General features: G+C 44.9%; 1 protein-coding gene across 1 annotated transcript in view; it reads left to right on the plus strand.

The window, feature by feature from the left end:
• SUSD2 (sushi domain containing 2) overlaps positions 1-24828 on the plus strand; it is a 384373-nt gene that overhangs the window by 165053 nt on the left and 194492 nt on the right. The window contains exons 5-7 of the mRNA XM_075324313.1: positions 4782-4956; positions 16284-16488; positions 24256-24341. Of these exons, the coding sequence (XP_075180428.1) occupies positions 4782-4956; positions 16284-16488; positions 24256-24341 (466 nt within the window). The remainder of the gene's footprint in view (positions 1-4781; positions 4957-16283; positions 16489-24255; positions 24342-24828) is intronic.

Here is a 24828-nt window from a genome sequence, read left to right on the forward strand (position 1 = left end):
TCATGAATGCTGATGTAAAAAACTGTAAAATTCAATTGAAAACTAAAATATTTTCAGAATACCTATGTTGAAATGTGCAAGGCTCTAAATCAATGAAAATATATTCTTTATTAAATAACACAATAATTAAAAGCATAAAAATAGACAAACAAAAGTCAGACATATAAATAGTATGTAGGCAAGTGATAATGGCAAAACTGTAACACTGGCCACAAGGGAGTTGTGTTATTATCACTTACCTACCTGTAGTATTTCATATGTCTGACATTTGTACAGTACAGTTAGGTCCAGAAATATTTGGACAGTGACACAATTTTCGCGAGTTGGACTCTGCATGCCACCACATTGGATTTCAAATGAAATCTCTACAACAGAATTCAAGTGCAGATTGTAACGTTTAATTTGAAGGTTTGAACAAAAATATCTGATAGAAATTGTAGGAATTGTACACATTTCTTTACAAACACTCCACATTTTAGGAGGTCAAAAGTAATTGGACAAATAAACCAAACCCAAACAAAATATTTTTATTTTCAATATTTTGTTGCGAATCCTTTGGAGGAAATCACTGCCTTAAGTCTGGAACCCATGGACATCACCAAACGCTGGGTTTCCTCCTTCTTAATGCTTTGCCAGGCCTTTACAGCCGCAGCCTTCAGGTCTTGCTTGTTTGTGGGTCTTTCCGTCTTAAGTCTGGATTTGAGCAAGTGAAATGCATGCTCAATTGGGTTAAGATCTGGTGATTGACTTGGCCATTGCAGAATGTTCCACTTTTTTGCACTCATGAACTCCTGGGTAGCTTTGGCTGTATGCTTGGGGTCATTGTCCATCTGTACTATGAAGCGCCGTCCGATCAACTTTGCGGCATTTGGCTGAATCTGGGCTGAAAGTATATCCCGGTACACTTCAGAATTCATCCGGCTACTCTTGTCTGCTGTTATGTCATCAATAAACACAAGTGACCCAGTGCCATTGAAAGCCATGCATGCCCATGCCATCACGTTGCCTCCACCATGTTTTACAGAGGATGTGGTGTGCCTTGGATCATGTGCCGTTCCCTTTCTTCTCCAAACTTTTTTCTTCCCATCATTCTGGTACAGGTTGATCTTTGTCTCATCTGTCCATAGAATACTTTTCCAGAACTGAGCTGGCTTCATGAGGTGTTTTTCAGCAAATTTAACTCTGGCCTGTCTATTTTTGGAATTGATGAATGGTTTGCATCTAGATGTGAACCCTTTGTATTTACTTTCATGGAGTCTTCTCTTTACTGTTGACTTAGAGACAGATACACCTACTTCACTGAGAGTGTTCTGGACTTCAGTTGATGTTGTGAACGGGTTCTTCTTCACCAAAGAAAGTATGTGGCGATCATCCACCACTGTTGTCATCCGTGGACGCCCAGGCCTTTTTGAGTTCCCAAGCTCACCAGTCAATTCCTTTTTTCTCAGAATGTACCCGACTGTTGATTTTGCCACTCCAAGCATGTCTGCTATCTCTCTGATGGATTTTGTCTTTTTTTTCAGCCTCAGGATGTTCTGCTTCACCTCAATTGAGAGTTCCTTAGACCGCATGTTGTCTGGTCACAGCAACAACTTCCAAATGCAAAACTACACACCTGTAATCAACCCCAGACCTTTTAACTACTTCATTGATTACAGGTTAACGAGGGAGATGCCTTCAGAGTTAATTGCAGCCCTTAGAGTCCCTTGTCCAATTACTTTTGGTCCCTTGAAAAAGAGGAGGCTATGCATTACAGAGCTATGATTCCTAAACCCTTTCTCCGATTTGGATGTGAAAACTCTCATATTGCAGCTGGGAGTGTGCACTTTCAGCCCATATTATATATATAATTGTATTTCTGAACATGTTTTTGTAAACAGCTAAAATAACAAAACTTGTGTCCAAATATTTCTGGCCCTGACTGTATGTCTATTTTTATGGTTTTAACTACTTTGTCATTTAATAAAAATGTCATTTCAACATATGTATTCTGAAAAGATTTTAATTTAGATTTCCATTCAATTTTACAGTTAATAGTTGAAATTAAGAAATTATTTTTCTTAAGGTTCGCTCATACTGACGTATACATCAGACGAGTGCTATTCGATGTTTTGTAAGATAGCATTTGGCCTAATGTTATAGTATTGGGGAGTGCCCACCAGTGCTTTTTTTCTCATGAAAATTTGATCTTAGGAAAAAAAATTGCTGGGATTGACAGCATATATCCTTCACCTGTGATCTCAGGTGAGGTCACTGAGTTCACAAACCTGCATCTCCTGGCAGAAAACCACATGTTTTTGCTAAGAAACAGATATGGTGCTAAATTTTCAACAACATATTCCTGCACCCAGTCTACTTCCCATTTAAATTTGGTATGCCAGAGTTAGAGTTTGATTGTGATTGTAAGCAGTCAGATGCTGTCACACAGGCTGGGGGCACGTCTGACTGCAATAAATCACAGGCGCCAGGACTGATGGTGGGTGCGGAAAGCAGTGAATATGCATGAAGGTGAGCAGCCCTGGAAGAAGAGTGAGCTGACTAAAAGCAGATACAGCACGCCGGAGGCTCGGTAAGTATAGTGTACTTGCTCTAATCCCCCTATCCCTTCTACCACCATTTTTAAGCACTAGATGCTGGTCCTCATAGACTTATATGAGGACCGCTGTCTGGCCAGATATCCGGGATCAATTCTGGGCCTGAACCAATTTTTTTTTTTTTTTAAGTCCGGTTAGTCCCGGATATCTGCTAGTTTGCCCATCATTACACCTAATACATATTATGATTTAGAGATGGGAATAACCCTTTACTGTCATAAAGGAACTTTGGGGAAATTTAAACATTTAATTACTTTTGGTTTTGTATCTGATTTCCGCTGTAACTGGGGCTAGTTTATTAACCCCAGTTAAGGGTGAAATTCAGCATCAAGGCTGCATAGCAGAGCTGACTGAGTCTACTAGGACCAAGAAGGTCCTCATATCTATCGACATCCAGTGATCACATAACATAATATACAGTTATTTATTAAAATATCACTGCAGAGTTGAATAAGGACTTTGCGGATATTTAAAATCTGTGGGCAGTCAGGAAGTAGAGACCTAATGTATGTAAACGAACTACATCCCCCAATTGCTTTTTGTGCAGATTGACCTGTCATATTGCACAATGCTTCTGTGTAGTGTTATTCAGGTTAACATACTGGCAACAAATAAATAGAAGGGGTCAGAACACATGTAGTGGTGATATTGTAACAGTGCATTTGGGTACAATAAGATGGTGGTATGTGTCAACTGCAAACACAATGATGGCATCACTACTGCATCCTATGAAGCAGAGGTTAGGGCTCGCTCATATTAGTGTTTAAATAGACAAGTGCAATACGAGAAAATCTCAGATTTTACTCTTGCACTTTTTTTCTCATGCCAATTTGGTAAAAGCAAAAAATTGCAGCATGCTGCGATTGACAGCATGTCTTGGATCACACACATGCATATAAGTCTGGGCACATGTGAAACATCGGATTGCACTCAGATGACATCTGAGTGCAGTGCGATGTATGCAGAGACAGGCAATGGAGAAGATGGAGAAATTAATCTCTCCTCTTTCACATGCAAGAGAATTGCAGCACAATGAATAACACTTGGCTCAATCAGACAGCAGAAATCGAGACGAGTGTCATTAGTATATCGCATCTGATTCTCTCGCAGGTGATGCTATACACTAGTGTGACCCCGGCCTTATTCTTAAGGCTGCTTTGCATGCTGCACGCCGCTACACGATCGCACCCGCCCCTGTAGTGCGTGCGTCACTGCCCGTGGCGAACAATATCGCTGGTATGCGTCACACCAACATACCTTCCTAACGACGTCGCTGTAGCCGGCGAACAATCTCTTGTTGAAGAGGGAGGTTCGTGCGGCGTCACAGCGATGTTACACAGTGGGCCACCAATAGAAGCGGAGGGACGGAGAGCAGCCGCATTAACGTCACTCCCACCTCGTTGCCGGAGGATGCAAGAACGCTGTTGTTCATCATTCCCAGGGTGTCACAAGTAGCGATGTGTGCTGCCTCAGGAATGACGAACAACCTGCGTCCCAAACGAGCAACGATATTTGGTAAATGAACGACGTGTCAACAATCAATGATGTTTGCAGTAGTTGGGATCGTTAGCGGTCGCTGGTAGGTGTCACACGCAACGACGTCGCTAATGACACCGGAAGTGCGTCACGAATTCCGTGACGGCCAGCGACATCTCGTTAGTGATGTCGTTGCGTGTAACGGGGCTTTAACTCTCAGCGCCAGTACTTGCTATTGCTTTCCCCATGGAGACAAAAAATATAAATGCACTTAAGCTAATGTTAAGCAAACCCCTTTTCTATGACAAAGGGCAGCAGGAGGACAGTAACTGCTCACCAGGAGCTTGTAACGATGAGGTGCAGTGCAGGGAAGCTCTGAACTGGCTACCAGGCAACAAACACTTGGGAAAAGAGGAAAAATCCAGCATCCGCAGATAGAGTTGATTAAAACTTGACGTTATTCAAATTCTATAATAATATCATGAATAACAGTAGTTTATCTGCTCGAAACATGTAAACTTTTGTCCTTGTCTACATATGATTTAAGTTCTGAATTTATAGAATATGAATAAAGTCATGTTTTAATCAACATTCTATCTGGATGCTGGAATTTCACCCCTTTCTCTTTTCTATGAATTACAATTTTCTTTCAATTTTGTTAAATATACATCATATTAAATAATATATGTCTGCTCTGCCTCACTTTTCCAGGATTTCCATATTCTGAATCATGGGAGGCTCACTGGACCTATCTCTACACTCTGGAGGCAGCTTATCCCAATAGTGGCAACTTCACTTTTACTCCAGTTCCTGCACAATCCTCATTTGATCAGTGGGAAGTAGGAATGTTAAGGATCAGTTCAAGCAACCAAAAGGAAGGAGAGAGGTAACGTATGTATAATGTCTTTATTTATGCAAAATTACGTAACTACTGTACATGAAGAATAACACTTTCACCCAGGTGCGTAAGTATAATGAGTGCAGGTGTAGTGTGGCATGGGGCGGTAGTCGTGGGCGAGGTCTATATCTTCTGTGCCCCGACATGTTACATGAAAAACAAGGGCCGTATGGGAGCTACGCCCATGTAGGCTGCAAGTCGCCGATAGCTCCAGCTGGCCTGGACCTGATCTTAACCTATAGCGACAGACACCACCAATTCCTTTTTAGTAAGTAAGTTTTACTGAACAGTTCTTCCAAGACAACTATATTCACCAGGCAGAGGAAGCATATATTTTCACATATTTTGGAGACACAGAATATCTCAAAGTGTGTGTAGCACCTCTGAGGGTCCAGTCGCCACAGAGGTACTGCACCTCAGCTAGAAGTGTGGTACCCCATTTTCTGGTAAGGAGGGGGCACAGACCGTTATCCACACACCCATTTCATAGACACATCATTTCGGGCCAGGGTTAGGGCAAGATTGCTCCTAAGGGAGAGCACAGCCCCTGAGCCTGTCTGAAGGTGGGGTTTAGGTGGTGGGTGAAACTAGGGAGAACCGAAGAGGAAGAATGAGGCACGACACGGAACGGAGAGGTCCTGAGGACTGGAGCCGGTGGAGCTCGTCCCAGGACAAGAAGGGAGACCAGAAAGAGAGGAGGAAGGAATCCCAGAGTCACAGGCAGAGAAAGATCCACTCGTGGAGCTCGTATCCACATCCGATGCACCTGTGTGGAGGGACTAGGCCGCAAGGGGGAACCAGCCTCTAGACTAGTGGAGAACAATAAGGCTCAGCTAGTAAATCGGAGGCTGAGGTATCTTTATGTGTCGAAGCCACAGCCACACGCGAATATGCTGAAAAGGTGACAACAGAGGACTAGGGGATAGGGCAGAGGAGCCTCCCAAGCAAGGCCCGCGGACACCGGATCAGGAGACTGTGTGTGAGGTGCAGGGCAGGAGGGTGAAGCCAGCGCAGGAAGATGACCAGGAAAGAGACTGCAGAAAGGAAAACCGGTTTTGTGCCTCCAAATTACCTGGGGATTGGCTGGATCACGTTACCGCAGGACTCAGCACTCCGAGAGCAGTATTTGACCGGCTGGCCGTGATATCCTGGAACTGCCAATTGTGAGTAAACACCTCATGACTGCTCCCCGCTGTGTTCTAGATCCATTGACTGCGCTGCACCCCCACACTATTCAACCACTTCATCTTCTAAAGACTATATACGGCTGTATCACCATTGCTGCACCACCATCTGTCCCAGCGGTCCCATCCAGCAGCGTCGGCCATACATTGTCGAATACCACAAGTGGCGTCTTGACTCATTCCAATGTAAATATCCCCCACTCATTTAAATGTCACTGCCAGGGTCACAGAGTCGGGCCTTGCCGCCGTGACCTCCCAACAGACCCGGCCTGGTTCCGAGTGCCCCCCTCGGCCCTGGTGGGCGTGTCATATGAAGCCTTCAAACACATCTTAGGTGCTCCTGTTCCCAAAGGTTTAGCTACTCTCAGCATACCCCAACATAGTACCAGAACACAGTACGTGAAATCCATCCTGTCTTTCCTGAGGTTCTGCATCTGATTCTCCTCGTACAGGAGGGTGTTCGCAAATATGGCCAAAGTCAAGCTTCAACCTGTCAGATGCCTAATGAACTATCACTCAGGATGTTCACTTTGCATCACGAATTTATCTGTCCAGGCCTGTTACTGTTACGAACCGGCGCGGTCATAGCCGCAAGAGCCTTCTGCGGTTCCTGTTGCGCCCAGGTGCCAGCTGCCGTTCTTGGCCATGCCTCGGGTTGTCCAGCTGGCTGCTCCTTCCACCACGTCTAAGTGTGGAGAGGCGGCTAGTGCGCATGTGTGCCGCCCCCGCAACAGCTGACGGGCTGCTCGGACCCGGATCCACAGAGGCTCGAGGGGTCTCCGGATCCGAGGCGGGGTCGCGCGGCTAACCAGAATAAAAAGGGGGAATGTTTTGGGTTGTGAATGGGATAATGTTTGTGACGCCACCCACGGTGTGTGGTAACGTGAGGGACCACCGCTGCCGTTTGGGGGGGAGCCAGGGGACGATGGCGTGGCAGCTCGAGATGTTAACCCCTCCGTGGGCAAGGGGAGTGGTGTCCTGGGACTCGGTGATGGATGGAGTGGGGAACCCATCGAGGGTGAAGGGATATTGGGTACTCACACAGTCCAAAGTCACTGACGCTGACACCAGGTAAACCAAACTCTTGAATGCTCCGTCTCCGTTGGTCGAGCACACTGGGTCCGTGCCCCTTTGGTGTTGCTGGTGGGTCTGAAGCCTTGTCCCTTGGCACTGTGTGTCCTTCTTATGGATCCCTTTCGCTTAAAACTACTCAGGTCCCGCTCACCTGCATGGCTAGCAGGGTGGGCTTGGTCTCAGGGTTAACGCTTGGGATTTTCTGGACGGTTGTGGGAAATCCTATCACCCTCGTTGCGCTAGTACCCCGATTCTGGAGCGGGTGGCGAACGGTTCCTGAAGACTCCGTTCCCGTCGGGTGAATTACTAGGCTGCATGAAGCTTCTTCCCAGCCTAGGGTCCGCGTACCCCGTCGTGCCCTGGCCCCCTGCCCGGTTGTAGCACAAGGCAGCCGGCCCGCTCTCTGTAGCAGCACCGTGCCTCCTGTCACTACCCCCTGCGACCGGGGTTCCAGCTCAACCTGGCCAGGCCAACGTCTGACACCTGGGACGGGTACAGGAGTGCAGCTCCACAGCGTGACCTATCCTGTCATCGCTGTCACACTGCTCAACTACTACTCAACTGACATCTCTGCCCTCCCTCTTCCATCCCTCCATCTGGGTGGCCCTATTCCTCTCAGGCTGCCCAATGGGTGTTTGGTGGGTGTGGTGCAGAGAGGATTAAGGTATACCTGTTGGTAGCAACAAATTGACAGGACCCGTAACCAAGGAGGAGCGGGTACCATGCAGAAGGGCAGATTGCACGGCACCCTTGTGACGACCTGATAGGCCAGGGCGTCATACATGCACGCGCGCTGATTCACCTTAGTTAGAGCTTAAGTCCGGTGTTTCGCCTAGTGAGCATGCTCAGCCTGATTGTGTCATTTCTGAGACTAAAGGCTGCTTTACATGTTGCAATTTCTCGTGCGATCGCATTTGCGATCGCACCCGCCCCTATCGTTTGAGATGCACGGGCAATTTCTTGCCCGTGTCACACAATGTTGTAACCCCCGTCACACGTACTTACCTTCCTAACGACCTCGCTGTGGGCGGCGAACATCCACTTCCTGAAGGGGGAGGGACGTTCGGCGTCACAGCGACGTCACACAGCGGCCGGCCAATAGAAGCGGAGGGGCGGAGATGAGAGGGACGTAAACGTCCCGCCCACCTCCTTCCTTTAGCATTGCTGGCGGGACGCAGGTAAGCTGCAGTTCATCGTTCCCGGGGTGTCACACGGAGAAATGTGTGCTGCCCCGGATACAATGAACAACAGGACATGCAATTTTTAGAAAATGGGCGATGTGTCAGCGATGAACGAGAAGGTGAGTATTTCTGCTCGTTCATAGCTGTCACACGCTACGATATCACTAACGATGCCAGATGTGCGTCACTTACGACGTGACCCCGCCGACATCTCATTAGATATATCGTAGCGTGTAAAGCCCGCTTTTAGGCTCCGTCACACACAGAGATAAATCTTTGGCAGATCTGTGGTTGCAGTGAAATCATGGACATATTGTTCCATTTGTACACAGCCACAAACGTGGCACTGATTGTCCACAATTTCACTGCAAACACAGATCTGCCACAGATTTATCTCTGTGTGTGACAGGGCTTTTAGTCCTCAGTTCAGGCTACTGAGCATGCGCCCACAATTAATCCTAACAGCCTCTTTGCAGAGGTACTTGGACTTCGTGCTGTGGCTAAGTTCTGGGATGTGCCTACTGAGCATGCTCAGGCAGATAGTCTGATTTCTGAGTCTGTTGTTCAGGCTACTGAGCATGCTCAGGCACTTAGTGCATTAGAGGCTAGGTCCAGTAAGGACCTCACTGAGCATGTCCGTGAGGTGGCAAGTCCTGATAGGGCAGAGGGTGTCAGGTGTCCTGATGACATGGCCACTCTGAGCTGGCTCGCAGAGGCCCGCCCCTATGATCTGGCACCTCACCATTGTTCGTCAGATGATGACTGGTAAAGTGTTTGGGGCGTGGCTGCCATGAGGTCATCAATGACGTGGCGGTTCTGGATAGGCCGCTGGTGTCACTGATGACATGGCATTCTGCTATTGGACCTTGGTGATTCCACCCTGGGTTTGGGGTGGACCCAGGTTATAAAAGGGGCTGGAGACAACATGGAGGGACGCAGTCTTCACTTAGAGTTCATAGTGGCATAAGCTTTATTGGAAGCGGTAGGTAGGGTTAGGCGAACGGTGCCTGTCACGCCAAGATTCGTGGCTCAGCACATCAGGGTCAGGTGTCGTGCTTCCTTGCTGCCATTCCAGTTGGGCTATAGCAGTCCAGTGGCGTTAACTGGGCTGCGGCTGCTGCGTCACCTGTTCGTTTGTGCCTCCTACGTACACAGACCGCATACCTGCTGCGTCACCTGTCCGAGAGTGTCCTCTACACACACGGACAGCGTACCTGCTGCGCCATCTCTCTGGTTGTGCCCTCTACGTGCACGGACAGTGTAACCCAGAACCCCTGTGGAGTTAAGAGGGTGTTCCTGGATTGGGTGTGTGAACCCTATTATCCTCCTCGGCTTCCCAGTCAAATGCTATTGGTGTGACTACCTGGTCTGACGTGTCCTTCACACACGTGGCCAGTCGAGTGGTGACCAGAAACGCTAATCGAAGGTCCGCTCGGCTTGACGTGTCTTAAACACGAGGCCAACAGGGCGATGTCGCAGCGGTGTTCTCGGTCAACACTAACTGGTTACCATTAGGCCTGACGTGTTCCCTGCACACGTGGTCGGAGTAGCACCCGCTCCACCGAAACGCTAACTGGGTTGTCGTCCGGTTTGACGTGTCCCTACACACGTGACCGGTTCCCAGGTCTCCTGGGTTATCTCTGAGTCATCAGCTCTATAGTCTCCGCCTAACCCACAGGGTGCCAGTGTGCCGCCCCCGGCTGCTCGGATCCGGACCCGCAGTGTGGCCCGAGGGATCCTCCGGACCCGAGGGTCACGCGGACACTCCAAATAAAAGGGGACGTATTTGTATGGGATTTGCCATAGTCAGTCTGTGACACCACCCACGGTGTGTGGTGAAGTATGGCACTACAGCTGCTGCTGTGGGACACCCGGGGCGATGGGATGCCAGCTGGTTGTTAACCCCTCCGTGGGTAGGGATGGTTGCCCAGGGACCCAGTGACTTGGTGCAGGGGACGGTGATGGTACTATTGTTGGGAGCCGTGCCCATTGATGCTGACCCGTGAGAACTACCGGGCCCTGGCGGAAGCCCTATCCCTCTCTGTGGGTGGTTGTCTCTTTTCGGGACTTAGGTTGGGACAGGACCTATAATCCTGCTCTCAATTGGTTAATTAGCTAGGCCGTTGGTTCCTGTCCTGGCTTCAGGGTCCAAGTAACCCCTCTGTGCACGGTTTCCGGGTCGGTTCTCTGGTGTCGGTACCAGCGGGCTCCAATTCTGCCACGGTCCACCTTGGATCTCCGGCTGCCGTCTTCCCGTCTCCTGCTAGACACGGACCACTGTCTGCCACCTAGCCAATGCACCAGAGCTCCAACCCCGGCGCCTGTCAACTTCAACCTCCTGCTACTCCACTCTACTCCAAACTTAACTCAACTCTCAACTTAACTGACTGCTTTTCCCGCCCCAGGCTCTTCAAACCCCTAGGTGGGCGTTCTCCATCGCCTGGTCCCGCCCACTGGAGTGCCTGTCTTTCCCTGGGGGAGGTGACTGGGGTTTCAGGTCGGCTGTGTGTAACCCTGTGATGGAAGGTGTTAGGCAGGGGCCTATGTGTGACTACCTGGTTTTGCCAGGGCGTCACACCAGCAGCTCCATTACCATCTGGAGCACGGTGGGCCCCGACTGGTGATTGGGATATATACCCCAGCCAGTCCCCCTGTAACAGTTACCTTTTTGGAAGCTATAATCTGTTTGGGGGCCTAATAGCTATATGTGCTTTCGATGCAGACCCTTCCAATTAGATCTCTCCAATGCAAACAGTCTCCAAACACGATGCAGTCCTTTGCTCTGTGTATCGTTCAGCTACTTTAGATCACACTGCTTAGGTCTCGGTCTCCCTTCTCCTACTAGTCACGGGTCACTTACTACATGCTGCCTTTGTTACATATTGAACCTTATCTACCTTTCTAGAAGAAAACTATGTCTTTATTTACACGTTGACCCCTCCTACTATGGGCTAGTCCCAATTGTTAACTATCTATGACCTTGCTCACTGTGTGTTGCTGGGCAGAACTCAGCTTCCTTACAGTAAAGTGCAAACATTATACAGGTAAACATTACAATACATCATATTATAAGTCACAGCTCACATTGCAGATACAGGACATAATACACATTACACAATACATGACAATAACACGATTGGTGTTGTCAGGGGGAACGCAATGACAAGTCCACCTCTTTACACAGGGGTTATAGTGACATTTGGGCCCTGTGGTCCATATAAGAAAAACAATAATGGTGATAGTTAAGGCCCTGATGGAAATTTTGCAATGGGGCCTAAAAGCTTCAAGTTACACTGCTACTTCTACCAAATATCCATGCACTCTGGTATATTACCGTAGGCTAAGATTCCTCAATATCAAGATTTTGGTGAATAAGTTTTCTAGATTTTTAATTTCTCACATTTTTTTTCTACTTTCATTTCAACATCCTCAATTACTGCAATGTATTTTTGGAATGTCAACTCAATAGGGCAATTGTAAGATTGTACATTCACTTAGACTAGCATTGAGTCCTTGCATTTCTTTGTGTCCAAAAAAGTTGGAGGGCAGTTAAAAAGTCAGTGGGGCTTTTCCTACCCTTTTCCACCATTTTTGTCAGGTTTCTGACTCAGAGTAAGGGGTACTTTACACGCTGCGACATCGCTAGCAATTGCTAGCGATGTTGCGCGCGATAGCACCCGCCCCCGTCGTGTGTGCGATATTGTGTGATCGCTGTGTCGCGGGCGGAGGAGGGGACGCCGCGCTGTCCCACTGCTCGGGTCCGGCTGCCGCGGCTGCTGCGGCCTGCTGCTGCTCGGTGGCTCGAGCGATGGGCCGGATCCCGGGGACTCTAGCGGCGCTCCTCGCCCGTGAGTGAAAGGGGGGAATTTGGGTGTGGGGAGATAGTTTATTGTACGTGACGCCACCCACGGTTGTGGTGATCGAGTGTACACCACCGCTGCTCTGGCTGGGAATCCCGGGAGTGATGGTGTGGAGCAGCCAGTTGTTGTGTTGCCCCTCCGTGGGTAGGGGTTGGTGATCCCGGGGCCCAGTGATGGGGTTGGATGGTGGGCAGGCAGGTAGGGGGCCCGTGAAGGTGCAGGGGCGCAGGGGCAGCGCTGTGCCGCACGGCACGGAGGTTCTCACTCAGCCAGTAAACACGACACAGTTCTCAGTAAACAAACGGCTGGTTGGACAGGTCCCTCGGACGGTTGCACTGTTGATATCCCCTGCAGGTGACGGTGACGGTCTCTTTCCTGCACCTATGTGTTGTTGTTTGGTTGCGATGGGTTCCCACCGGTAACCCGCTCCCCGGCTTGGATATGAGCCGGAGGAGCTCCACTCTTGCCCGCAGGCGCTGGCCCTGGGAAACTGGTGCCTTGGCGGTGGCGGTGTCTCCCCTCTACGGTCGGACTGTTGTCTTCAATCGGGACTTGGTTGTTGGGAGACAGTCGTCCCCTTCACTGACGGATTTGGCAAATTATGGCGACTCCTAGCCTTGCCGGGATCCGAAAGGCCCCTGCCCTGGTGCTGACTAATCTTCGTATACCCGTCCATGGTCCTTTCAGCAACCTCCAATCAGTCTCGCCTGCAGACGGTCACCGCCGTCTGCCAACCTTGCTGTCTCAGTCCGGGGCACACACCCGGACTAACTTCAGGCTTCTTTCTGTCACTTTCTCTGTTGCTCTTTTACCACTTCCTTCCACTTCACTGTTTACTCCTTCTACTTCAAACTCCAAACTCTATCCGCCTGGTTTTCCCGCCTCCAGAGCTGTGAACTCCTCGGTGGGTGGAGCCAACCGCCTGGCCCACCCCCTGGTGTGGACATCAGCCCCTGGAGGAAGGCAACAAGGATTTTAGTTTTGACTTCAGTGTACCTGCAGGGAATGTGGGGTGCGTGTGGTGTAGTGACCTGTGACCCCTGGCTTGCCCAGGGCGTCACAGCTGCCATAGCGAACATTATCGCTACGGCAGCGTTACACGCAGATACCTTGACAGTGACATCGCTATGACCGCCGAAAATCCCTCCTTCAAGGGGGAGGGGTGTTTGGCGTCATAACAACGTCACTGCTGCGTCACTAAGTGGCCGTCCAATAGAAGCAGAGGGGCGGAGATGAGCAGGACGTAACATCCCGCCCACCTCCTTCCTTCCGCATTGCCGGTGGACGCAGGTAAGGAGATGTTTGTCGCTCCCGCGGTGTCACACATAGCGATGTGTGCTGCCGCAGGAACGACGAACAACATCGTATTGGTGGCAGCAGCGATATTAAGGAAATGAACGACATGTCAACAATCACCGTTTTGGAATGATTTTGCGATCGATGATCGTCGCTCATTAGTGTTACACGCTGCGATGTCGCTACCGGCGCCGGATGTCCGTCACTAATGACGTGACCCCGACGATATATCGGTAGCGATGTCGCGATGTTAGGTACCCCTAACTCTACATCAGTTTCAGTCACAACACAGATAACGTTTAGGGTATTTTAATGGACTTTTTCTGCAATGAACAGTACCATAAATCAATGTTAAAATCTGCATTTGCAATTGAAAATTTGAATAATGATTTATGAATTACCTACTTTTACATGTGAGTTGGGTTTGAAAAGCTATCTAAATATATTGTACTATGACTTGTAACACCCAGTTGAGAATCTTGACCAAAAGTCTGCCAAAAATCCACCAGGTACAAATGTAACCTTAGTTTATATAACCCTAAATAATTAAAGGGTTATTCCCATTTCCAAGATGCTATCCTAATATGTGTGTAAGAATAATAATAATAGCAATTACCTCAAAATTAAAAATGTAGTATAGATCTCCTGATATAGCCTTGTCTCTTACCTCATGTGCAAGGCATTGCAGGGCATTCCACATGTTTTCCCCCATTAAAATAAAAAAGCTTGTACTCGACTTCTGTGTTAACATTGTTCCCGCTGTGTCGATACTCATGTTCCCGGGGCTCATGTGAACCCTGCATCCAATCATCACCGGCTGCCCACTCCCTGTTAATTACTTATATGTCTGAAGGCAGGGCAGAGGGATGCCGGTGTTGAATGAAGCCGGTCTGGGCACCTTTATAACACTATTAACCCCTTCACGACCATGGACGGATATATCCGTCATGGAGCGTGTCCCGTTAAGCCCCGCCCCCTGCCGCGGGCAGTCGGCGGCGGTCGGCACACATATCAGCTGTTTTCAACAGCTGACATGTGTGCCTGCTAGCCGCGGGTGGAATCGCTTCCACCCGCGGCCATTAACCGCTTACATCTTGCTCCCAAAGTCTGGCAGCAAAATCTAAATGCGCGCGGCCATGTTTTTTACTTACCGCCGCCCCCACCGGAAGTCATGTGCGTGATCACGTGACTATCGGTGGTTGCCATCGTAGCACAGGGTCATGTGATGACGCCTGCAGCTATGATGTTTCACTTTTGTTTTCCCTCGGCACGGAACAGAGGGAAAAAGAAAGCGACTGTATCTGCTGTTTACAGCTGTATAGCTGTGATCAGCAGATAGATAATAGCGATCGGATTGCTGATCACTATAGCCTCCTAGGGGGACTAGTAAAATAAAAAAAAAAGTAAAAAAAAAGTTTTAAAAAATAAAAAAAACAAAAAACCTAAAAGTTCAAATCACCCCCCTTTCCCCCCATTGAAAATTAAAGGGTTAAAAAATAGATAAATATACACATATTTGGTATCGCCGCATTCAGAAATGCCCGATCTATCAAAATATAAAATCAATTAATCTGATTGGTAAACGGCGTAGTGGCAAAAAAATTCCAAACGTCAAAATTACGTTTTTTGGTCGCCGCAAGTTTTACGCAAAATGCAATAACAGGCGATCAAAACGTAGCATCTGTGCAAAAATGGTACCATTAGAAACGTCAGCTCGAGACGCAAAAAATAAGCTGTCACTGAGCCATAGATCCCAAAAAATAAGAACGCTACGTGTTTCGGAAAATGGCGCAAAACGTGCGCCACTTTTATTGGACAAACTTGTGAATTTTTTTAACCCCGTAGATACAAGTAAACCTATACATGTTTGGTGTCTACAAACTCGCACCGACCTCAGGCATCATACCCACACATCAGTTTTACCATATAGTGAACGCCTTGAATAAAACATCCCAAACACTATTGTGCCATCACACTTTTTTTGCAATTTTTCCGCATTTGGAATTTTTTTGCTGTTTTCCAGTACACCATATGGTAAAACGTATGGTTTCATTTAAAAGTACAACTTGTCCCACAAAAAACAAGCCCTCATATGGCAAGATTGACGGAAAAATAAAAAAGTTACCGCTCTCGGAAGAAGGGGAGCAAAAAACAAAAACGCAAAAACGGAAAGTGCCCCGGGGCTTAAGGGGTTAACCTGCAGATTAAGCCTCTATGTGTATCCTAATAGCGTTCTCAGACCTGACAGGTCCCCTTTAACACCTTATAATACACAGATTGGTCAGTATCCTGAGATTGCATGTGAAATGGATTTTTAATCCAAATAATTTTACCAGCTGTCTAATGTTTTACATACATTTTGTGATCTATATTATTCATTCATAATAATTTTAAATGAGTATTACATCTATCATCAGTAGCTCTGTCCTTCTTGAGTTTACTATCATCAGTAGAAGCGTGTTATATAATTTACGATAGATATATGAAGTCTAGAATGTGTATGCTTTACAGTTTGGGAAATGGTGGAAAATTATGAAAATGCTTCTTGTGAGCTACAGCCTCTTGTAATATATAATCTTCTAAGTAAGTACTAAAGTTGACTTTTTTATGAGCTACATTTCATATAACAGTAATTTTGCCTAAAAAAACACCTTTTATATTTATGTATTAAACATTTTCTTATGATATTGTTAATAATTATTTATTAATCTGTGTCACAGGAATGTACATGCAATATGGAGTCCAGTCCATGCCTTAGCCTGGCACTTATCAGAGAACTTCAGGGAAGATCCTGCTGGTTGGGCCACCAATAAGTGTTTGGCCTGGACAGATTTGGAAAAGGGGACGCTGCCTAACTTCCTGAATGAGACACCCGACTGCCCTTGTACTCTACAACAGTCCAGAGCGGATACAGGGAGATATCATGTATGTGCCAGGGCTGGTAGTGTGTTAACCATTTGCTATATGAGTTGTTGCATATAATACAACTTGTCACTTATATGTCCTCAAGTTTAAAATAGATTTAGAAAGTGTAGCTACTCATATGGCTAGCCTCATCCGTCTAAGACATAATGAAACTGGCCATATTTCTAAATCTCAGATTCCAGATTTTAAAGGGGTTGTTCAGGACTATTTTATTATTTTAATCATGGGTCTGAAAACTAACAGGCAGATACCGATTTTCCCCTTTTTGGAGTATGCTTAAAATATAAGCCCTACTTCACAAATGAGCCCTAGTTGCAGATCATCATACTAATAGTATCCTGAAATAGGGCAGCCCTTTCAGGATATGTAACTTATATTGGTGTTTGTTATCCTGTTGTGTTGCTGTAAACCCTGAAGGTTTATACACACATGCCGGCTAGTTAATGGAATGAATATTCACCCCTCTTCCCACCCATAATCCTGCCCATCCCTATTATTTCATTAGCACAAGTTCTAATCACTGGTGCTGGTAGAGGCGTGGGCTTGATTATCAGTGGGGGAAGAGGTGAATAGTTATTTTTCATTAATGGGAGACAGAATCACTGACACCAATACAAAATATAAGACATCTCTAAAAATAAGGAACCTTTTACAAAAATCCAGCACCGAATCCAGGAATTATATTAAAAAATAATAATGTTTATTGAAGCATATTAAAAAGTCCAATTAGGGTCCAGAGCAAGGAAACGGAGAGGACGCGTTTCGAACTGTGTAGTTCTTAGTCTGTCTCTAGCAAATGAGCGGCCAGAATTTTTTCTCTTAACAAAGTTGATATCGCATCAGAGGAACATACGGATTTAAATAAACTTATGTGGGACTTGGAAAAGAATATCTCTGTCCGCATCAGAACTTGGTGGGACAGCCACACCTTAAAAGCTTATGTCGAACATGGGATGATTCCCAGAGGCTTACGCCTGCATAAAAGACCTACTACTGAATTTAATCAGGAATTTATCTCACAATGGAATAATATTCTCTCAGAATGTTCAAAAAGATTAATACTGCTAATTATTGAACAAGAGCAGTCAAAATTATTATGTTTGGACACTAAAACAAAGGAAATTGAGGAATCACTGAAAAAATATTCATCCAGTGATACTTATAAAATTATGAGAGAACAATTGAATACTAAGATCTCTAAACTGGAGGACTCAATTACATCTTTTAAAGAAGGAAAGTTTAAAAGGGACTCCAGGGACTATGAGACGGATAAGGTATATACGTGGCACCAGTTCAGATGGAACAGGGGGAATGAACCAAGATCCATCCTTAAAAATAATAAAAAAAAGAGATCTAATACCCCTTATAATAAAGTCAGTTTCTCTTCAACTGAACTGGATACTAAGGATGCAGAGTCTACTGACTACAATACGGACACATCTGAGCCTAACCATCTTGTTCCCTCAACATCAGTACATGATCCAAAAAACTGCCCTGCTTCAAAACAGCCAAGAAAAAAACAAGGCGGGCCGGTACTAAGCACTCCAGGAGAAAAAGACTTCCAGCACGGACATTTTACGAGGGGGAGGAAATATTAGATCTGGAACATTCTTTCTCTGTGATTAATATGTCAGCTAATATTCTTAATGATGATGAGGTTCGGGTTCTTCAAAAAGGTCTTAATTTTGTACCGACAACTGATTTCAATCTTTTTGAAACGATTTTGGATGTCAATCGTTTTATACGAAATCTAACTGTTAAAAAACACTTTTTTCAGGAGCCCGAACAGAATCACCATATTCCTCAGGTTGTACAGGAATCTGGCTTTTTGATGTCTTCCTTTCAGGAGCAAATAGCATTGCAGACCTTACGTGAATTATCTGAGGACTCATGTATTTTGTCAGATAATTCGATTATACCTAGAAGAATTCCTAATCCATCGTTTTATCCGGTGCAATCACGATGTAACCAGATGACTGATTTCCAAACTTTGGTTGAGAAAGAGTTAACAGCTTTGCATAAACAGCCTAAGAATCTCTCGTCCAACCTTTCAGGTAAAGAAAAACTTGCCATTCAATCATTAAGAAACAATCCTAATATTATTATTAGGAATGCTGACAAGGGGGGCGCGGTTGTAGTTTTGGACACAGGATTGTATGAAAGAGAATTATGCAAAATGCTTGATGATAGTAGTGTTTATAGTAAAGTCACTAAAGATCCATTAAATGAAATTAAAAATTCTTTAACACAATTGATTGAAGAAGGTTTCCAACTTGGTTTGTTTAATGACAAACAAAGGGATTATTTTGTTCCATCTTGCCCTTTGACTCCTATATTACACGCGCTCCCCAAATCGCATAAAGATGTATTCCCCCCAAAATTTCGACCGATTGTCTCTGGGATCGGCTCTGTCACCGAACATTTGTCTGAATGGGTGGACGATTATTTACATGATTTGGCTCAGTCATCTCCAAGTCATGTAACTGATAGTAAACATGTATTGAACGTTATATCCAATATCAGTTGGCAGGAGGGTTTTAGTTGGATTTCTTGCGATGTCCAGACGCTTTATACATGTATTCCACATTATTTAGCTATACTAGCTCTTAAATGCCATCTTGACAGGTACACAAATTATTCTATGGAACTGCAGAGTTTTATCCTTGAGGCTACTAATTTTCTCTTAAAGAACAACTATTTTTCCTTTTTGGGTGATTTTTATATTCAGCGCCAAGGCTGTTCAATGGGTGCAAAATTTTCACCCTCCCTAGCCTGCATCTATATGCATTGGTGGGAAGAACAGTATATTTTTACCTTGTCCAACCCCTTTTTGACAGATACCGCCATATATTTGAGATATCTGGATGATATCTTGATTATATGGCGGGGGTACTTATAATGGTGTCACTGAATTTCTTGGTTACATCAGTAACAACGCCCATAACCTTTCATTCACTTACCAGTATCATCCGGAGGTAATCAATTTTCTGGACATGTCATTCTATGGCAATAAAATAGATGGAGTTATAGAGAGTAAATTATATCGGAAACCTTTTTCGGGTAACTCCCTTCTGCATGCAAAAAGCTGCCATCCTCGACATGTTATTCAAAATATTCCCATGGGAGAATACATTAGAGCTACTAGATGCTGCACAACTAATGCGGACCTAGCCGGGGAATTCATCACAATTGATAATAGATTCAAAGCCAGGGGTTACTCCCAGGCTCATTTGGATCGCTCTAAGGCTGGTTTCACACTACGTCTTTTTAACATCCGTCCTTAACGTTATTTTAGCGGACAAGCGGATCCAGTGCAAATGCGTTTTCATTTCAATGCATTTGCAATGGACTCGCGTTAACATCCGTTCACCTGCGTTTGCGTGCGTTATAGTGAGGATCCAGTGACTTGCAGTTTTTTAACATGTTTCAAAAACGCTACTTGTAGCGTTTTTGAGCTCCGTCCAAATACTGCAAATTGCTGGATCCTGACTATAACGCACGCAAACGCAGGTGAACGCTGGCGTGCTGATAGACAGGATCCTGCTTTTGTACTGAGCATGCCCAGAAAGTACTGAGCATGCCCAGAACCAGTCTCGCGTGATCTGTCTATCTCTCTACTCCCTCCCTCACCCTCTCTCTCTCTATCTCTGTCTTTCCCCCTTCCTCCCTCCCTCCCTCTCCCCCACCTGAGAGCTGCGGACACTCGTAACCAAGGTAAATATCGCGTAACCACTTCTCTTAGTTACCCGATGTTTACGTTGGTTACGCGTGCAGGCAGCCCTGCTCCTAGCAGCTGCAGACACTCGTAACCAAGATAAATATCGGGTATCCAAGGCCGATGTTTACCTTGGTTACCAGCGTCTGCAGCTGTCAGAAGCCTCCTCCCAGTCTAGTTCCCCTCACTCCCGATCACATGACTCCAATGCCCGCCCCTAAACATCCACTGCAGGATCCTGCAAAATAACATATGCGTTTGCATACGTTATTTGCTGTAAAAGCAGGATCCGTACTTCCGCTAAAAAAACGTTTTCAGCGGATGTTAAAAAGACGTAGTGTGAAACTAGCCTAAGTTTAAAGTTAGCCTCAAGGGTAGAGCTCAGTATCTGGAGATGAAAAACACACCTTCTAACTCCCATGACAAATTTTCAGTGGTTTTCTCTACTAACTATAGCAGAGATTACCACCAAGTGGTTCGCATCATCAAGAAATTTTTACCTATCTTGTCATCTGATGATGTTTTGCAAAAAGTGCTGGATCAAGGAATAAAATTTGTACCTAAAAGAAATGTTACCCTGGGCAATCAATTGGCTCCCAGTGATCATAGAAAATTCCATGAATTTACTAATTGCAATGATCACCGTTCCTGGCTCCCCACATGCGGTTCCTATAGGTGCGGGTGCAAATTATGCGGCTTATGTAAATTTATGGTGGGTACAAAAACGATTTCCTCTTATGTTAATGGTAAATCCTTTTTGATTAAGGACATGATTAATTGTGGTACTGACCATGTAATCTATTGCATATCTTGCACTAAATGTTGTATTCAATATATTGGCAGTACTACACGCCCCTTGAGAAAGAGAATCTCGGAACACGTGTACGATGCTAGCCACGTAACAACAAGAAATCTGTCAGGAGCCTCCCAACATTTTATGCTAAAACATGCGGGTAATACAGATACTATGCAAGTAGTCGCCTTGGAAAAGGTTAGATTGCCTAAAAGAGGAGGTAACTTGAAAGATTTATTGTTACGGAGGGAGACCAAATTGATCTTTTTAATGGGCACTAGATCACCTTTCGGCATGAACCTTAAAAGTGATTTGTTTTTGACATACTAAATATAAAAAAAATGATCTTTATGGCCTAATTTGGCCTTTATTATTTACTTTATATTGTCTTTATATCAACTTTGTAATTCCATTCTTCTTTTTCTGTTAATTTTTTTTTTTTTTTTTTTTTTAAATTTAATTTTTTTTTTTCCCTTCCTTCCTTCCACCTCTAACCTTCTGTCTGCTCCTCCCCCTTCTCTCCGCCCATTGTTGTCCATGTCCGGTTCTCAGCTTATTTTAATCAGTCCATTTCACTCATTTGCTAGAGACAGACTAAGAACTACACAGTTCGAAACGCGTCCTCTCCGTTTCCTTGCTCTGGACCCTAATTGGACTTTTTAATATGCTTCAATAAACATTATTATTTTTTAATATAATTCCTGGATTCGGTGCTGGATTTTTGTAAAAGGTTCCGTACAAGATTGCCAGCTGGTTTATCCTTGCACGTGTCTGGGAAGCATTGGTCTCCTTCATACTACAGGTGAGCGGATACATACACTTTCTCTGGACATCTCTAAAAATAAGCTCTACGCTTTTTTTGGAGCCAAAAATAATATGTCTTATTTTCAGAGAGACATGGTAGTCACTAACTGCCCAAAGCCAATCACGCTGCTAGCGATTAAGCTGCTGCATGTCTACAGAGCAGCTCTTTGTCTTCTGGGCAGCTCAGTTGATGGAGTATGACTGCATGTCATGCTAATTGAGAGCTGGCTACCTGCAGTTAGGCAGCAGAAAGCTGGATGTCAATCAGTGTAACAACCCTAAAAAATGTCCCGTCAACAGAGCAGAGCGGAATAGAAACCATTGCTCTGTTGAGATGATGTCATCAGAAGCCATTGAATCGCTGACAGGAGCGATGTGTGACTGATCTGACAACAGTCAAATAGTCAGTAACTACCTGACCGTTAGTAAGTTAGGCATATAGTAAAAAAAATTAAATTGTCCAAGAGAACCTATAACATATGAATATATGACTGTATATTACTACATAGATGTATAACCAGGGAAATTAATTGCAGTCCATGATCGTACCCTGTTGCATGGAGATCTACATGAGGCCTTATAGTTACAAGTGGCCATTTCAAGGCAACCATAATTCTGATGTGGCCCTCGGTGAAAATCAGTTTCATCATAAATCTGAGCTAGGAAATATATGGATATTTCCTAATAACAGAGTTTGTTCTTATAATGGTGATGGTTGTGTAATTTTAGTAGTAGGAAGTTGTAATGTAGAAGACAGCAGGACCATCGCCCAACATTGAAAGATTGGGTTACTATGCATGGATTCTTGATTATTTTTTTTTGGGATGGAACACACGGGAGAGTCTAGCTTTTCTTTTCATGAACATATTCTTCCTTCTTAAAGGATTGGTCAATGCATGTATTTGAGGCTAAAATCATTTTTTTGCAATTAGATTTCATTAAAATGTTGCGTTCCTCTGCTTTTACAGGCTCTTTGTTTCCCTAATCATCTCACTTTAATGAAATCAGCAGAAATTATCTAAGAAAAGACAGATAAGAGAGTCAGAAGCTCTCTAGTTGGAGGGTCAGATTCAGCTCACTGACCCATTGTACAAGCAGCAAAAGAAAATTCAACACCGAGACTACAGATGGCAAACTGTTTCAAAGTTTTGTTGACACTCAATCAGAAAAATTATTTTAGCCAAAAATACATGCATTTAATCCCTTCTTGACATGATCAATTTCCATTTTTGCATTTTTGTTTCACCTTCCCTTTATTCCGAGAGCCATAACCTTTTTCAGTTTTCTGTCAACATGGACATATGAGGGCTTGTTTATTGTGGGCTGAGAAGTTATTTTAAATGAGACCATCTTTTTCATCACATAGTGTACTGGAAAACAGAAAAAAATTCCAAGTGCCATGAAATTGTAAAAAAACCCTGCAATTCTGACATTGTTTTTTCAGAATTATTTTTATATTGTGGGTTAAAAATGACCAGGCAATATGATTTTCCATATCATTACGAATTTGTCGATATCAAACTTTGAGAGGTTTTTTATTATTGTGGTGAAAAAAAATCATATTTTTTTTTCATTTTTTCTGTTAGTGGAGCCGTATGATATTTTTTTTACTTTTATGGTTTTTTTGTTTTTATTTTGTACATTTTTTTACTGTGGGTTTTTGTCTCTTTGGGGACTTGAACCTGTAACCATCAGATAACTTGTACAATACATATTTGCTGTATATGGTAAGAATCACAGTCTCCTTTGAAGCCCAGCCACAGGCTGGGTTTCAAAGAAGCATTTTGATCACAATGTCTGAGGTCTTCAACAGACCCCCAACTGTCATAGCAACACATCTGCGCCCTGCGATCCGGTCACAAAAGCGCCGATGGCCTCATAGAATGACGTGCTCTCATGTTAGTACACTTCTAATTCCACTGTCAGCCTTTGACAGAAGCATTTAACAGGTTAACAGTCATGGGTTGAGGTTAGATCCACCCTCGGCTGTTAGACGTTGGTCCTAGCTGTGTGTCACAGCCACTATCTGCTGGGTATGAGGCGGGCTCACCCCATACACCTGCTACTGACTTGCACTGCACATACATGGCGGATATCAGTAAGGAGTTAAAGAGTAGTTTTAATTATTTTCATAAGTAAATAGCACACATGAAAATATAAAAAAAACCTTTATAATATATCTTATTAGAGAAATATGCTTCTTTCTCCTGGACTGATCTTTCATTCTCAAAATTCTCTGTTCATTAGTAAAATTACTTTTCAGTGAATACAGATTTTCCCATTACTGAGATATAAGACAGTTAGGTAAGTACGGTAAGAAGAAAACTATATCCCCAAAGTTGGATAACACCTTTATGGTGACTTTTTCAGTTTCCCAGAATGTATTTATAAGTAGAACACAAGTTTCAATGTTAGAAATGAGACAAAACCATTGAGGTCTGTTTTTTTTTTCCAGACAGATTATGGCTGCAACATAGAAAAGGGCAGTGTGTGTACCTACCACCCCGGAGCTGTGCACTGTGTGAGAAGCATACAAGCAAGGTACTGTGTTAGCTGTAATTTATCTATATTATTACACAACCATATATTAAAGGGAACCTGTCAGGTGCAATATGCATCCAGAACCAAGAGCAGTTCTGGGTGTATATTGCTAATCCCTGCCTAATCGTCCCTGTATCTGGTAACATACATAAAGAAATGTGTAGTATTTCTAAAGATCCTTTATGATATTCTAATGAGCACCGGCACTAGTCGCAAGGGCATTAGTTTCTGCGCTCATTCTGCCCTCTTAGCATGTTAGCACACACATAGGGGTGTGCTAACATGCTAGTCAATGCAGCGTCATCAGCGGTGACGCGCATACCTGTGTCCGCTGTCACTGCTGATCAGAGGTCCCGCAATTCTGATCATGCACACTAGACCTCTCTGAAGCCGGGACGCATACACCCGGCTTCATACTACGCATGACTGGAAGTGTCGGGCATTCTGATCAATGGTGACAGTGGACACAGGTACATGCGTCACTGCT

This window comes from Anomaloglossus baeobatrachus, chromosome 1 (genome assembly GCF_048569485.1).
Source record: "Anomaloglossus baeobatrachus isolate aAnoBae1 chromosome 1, aAnoBae1.hap1, whole genome shotgun sequence".
Lineage (NCBI taxonomy): Eukaryota > Metazoa > Chordata > Amphibia > Anura > Aromobatidae > Anomaloglossus > Anomaloglossus baeobatrachus.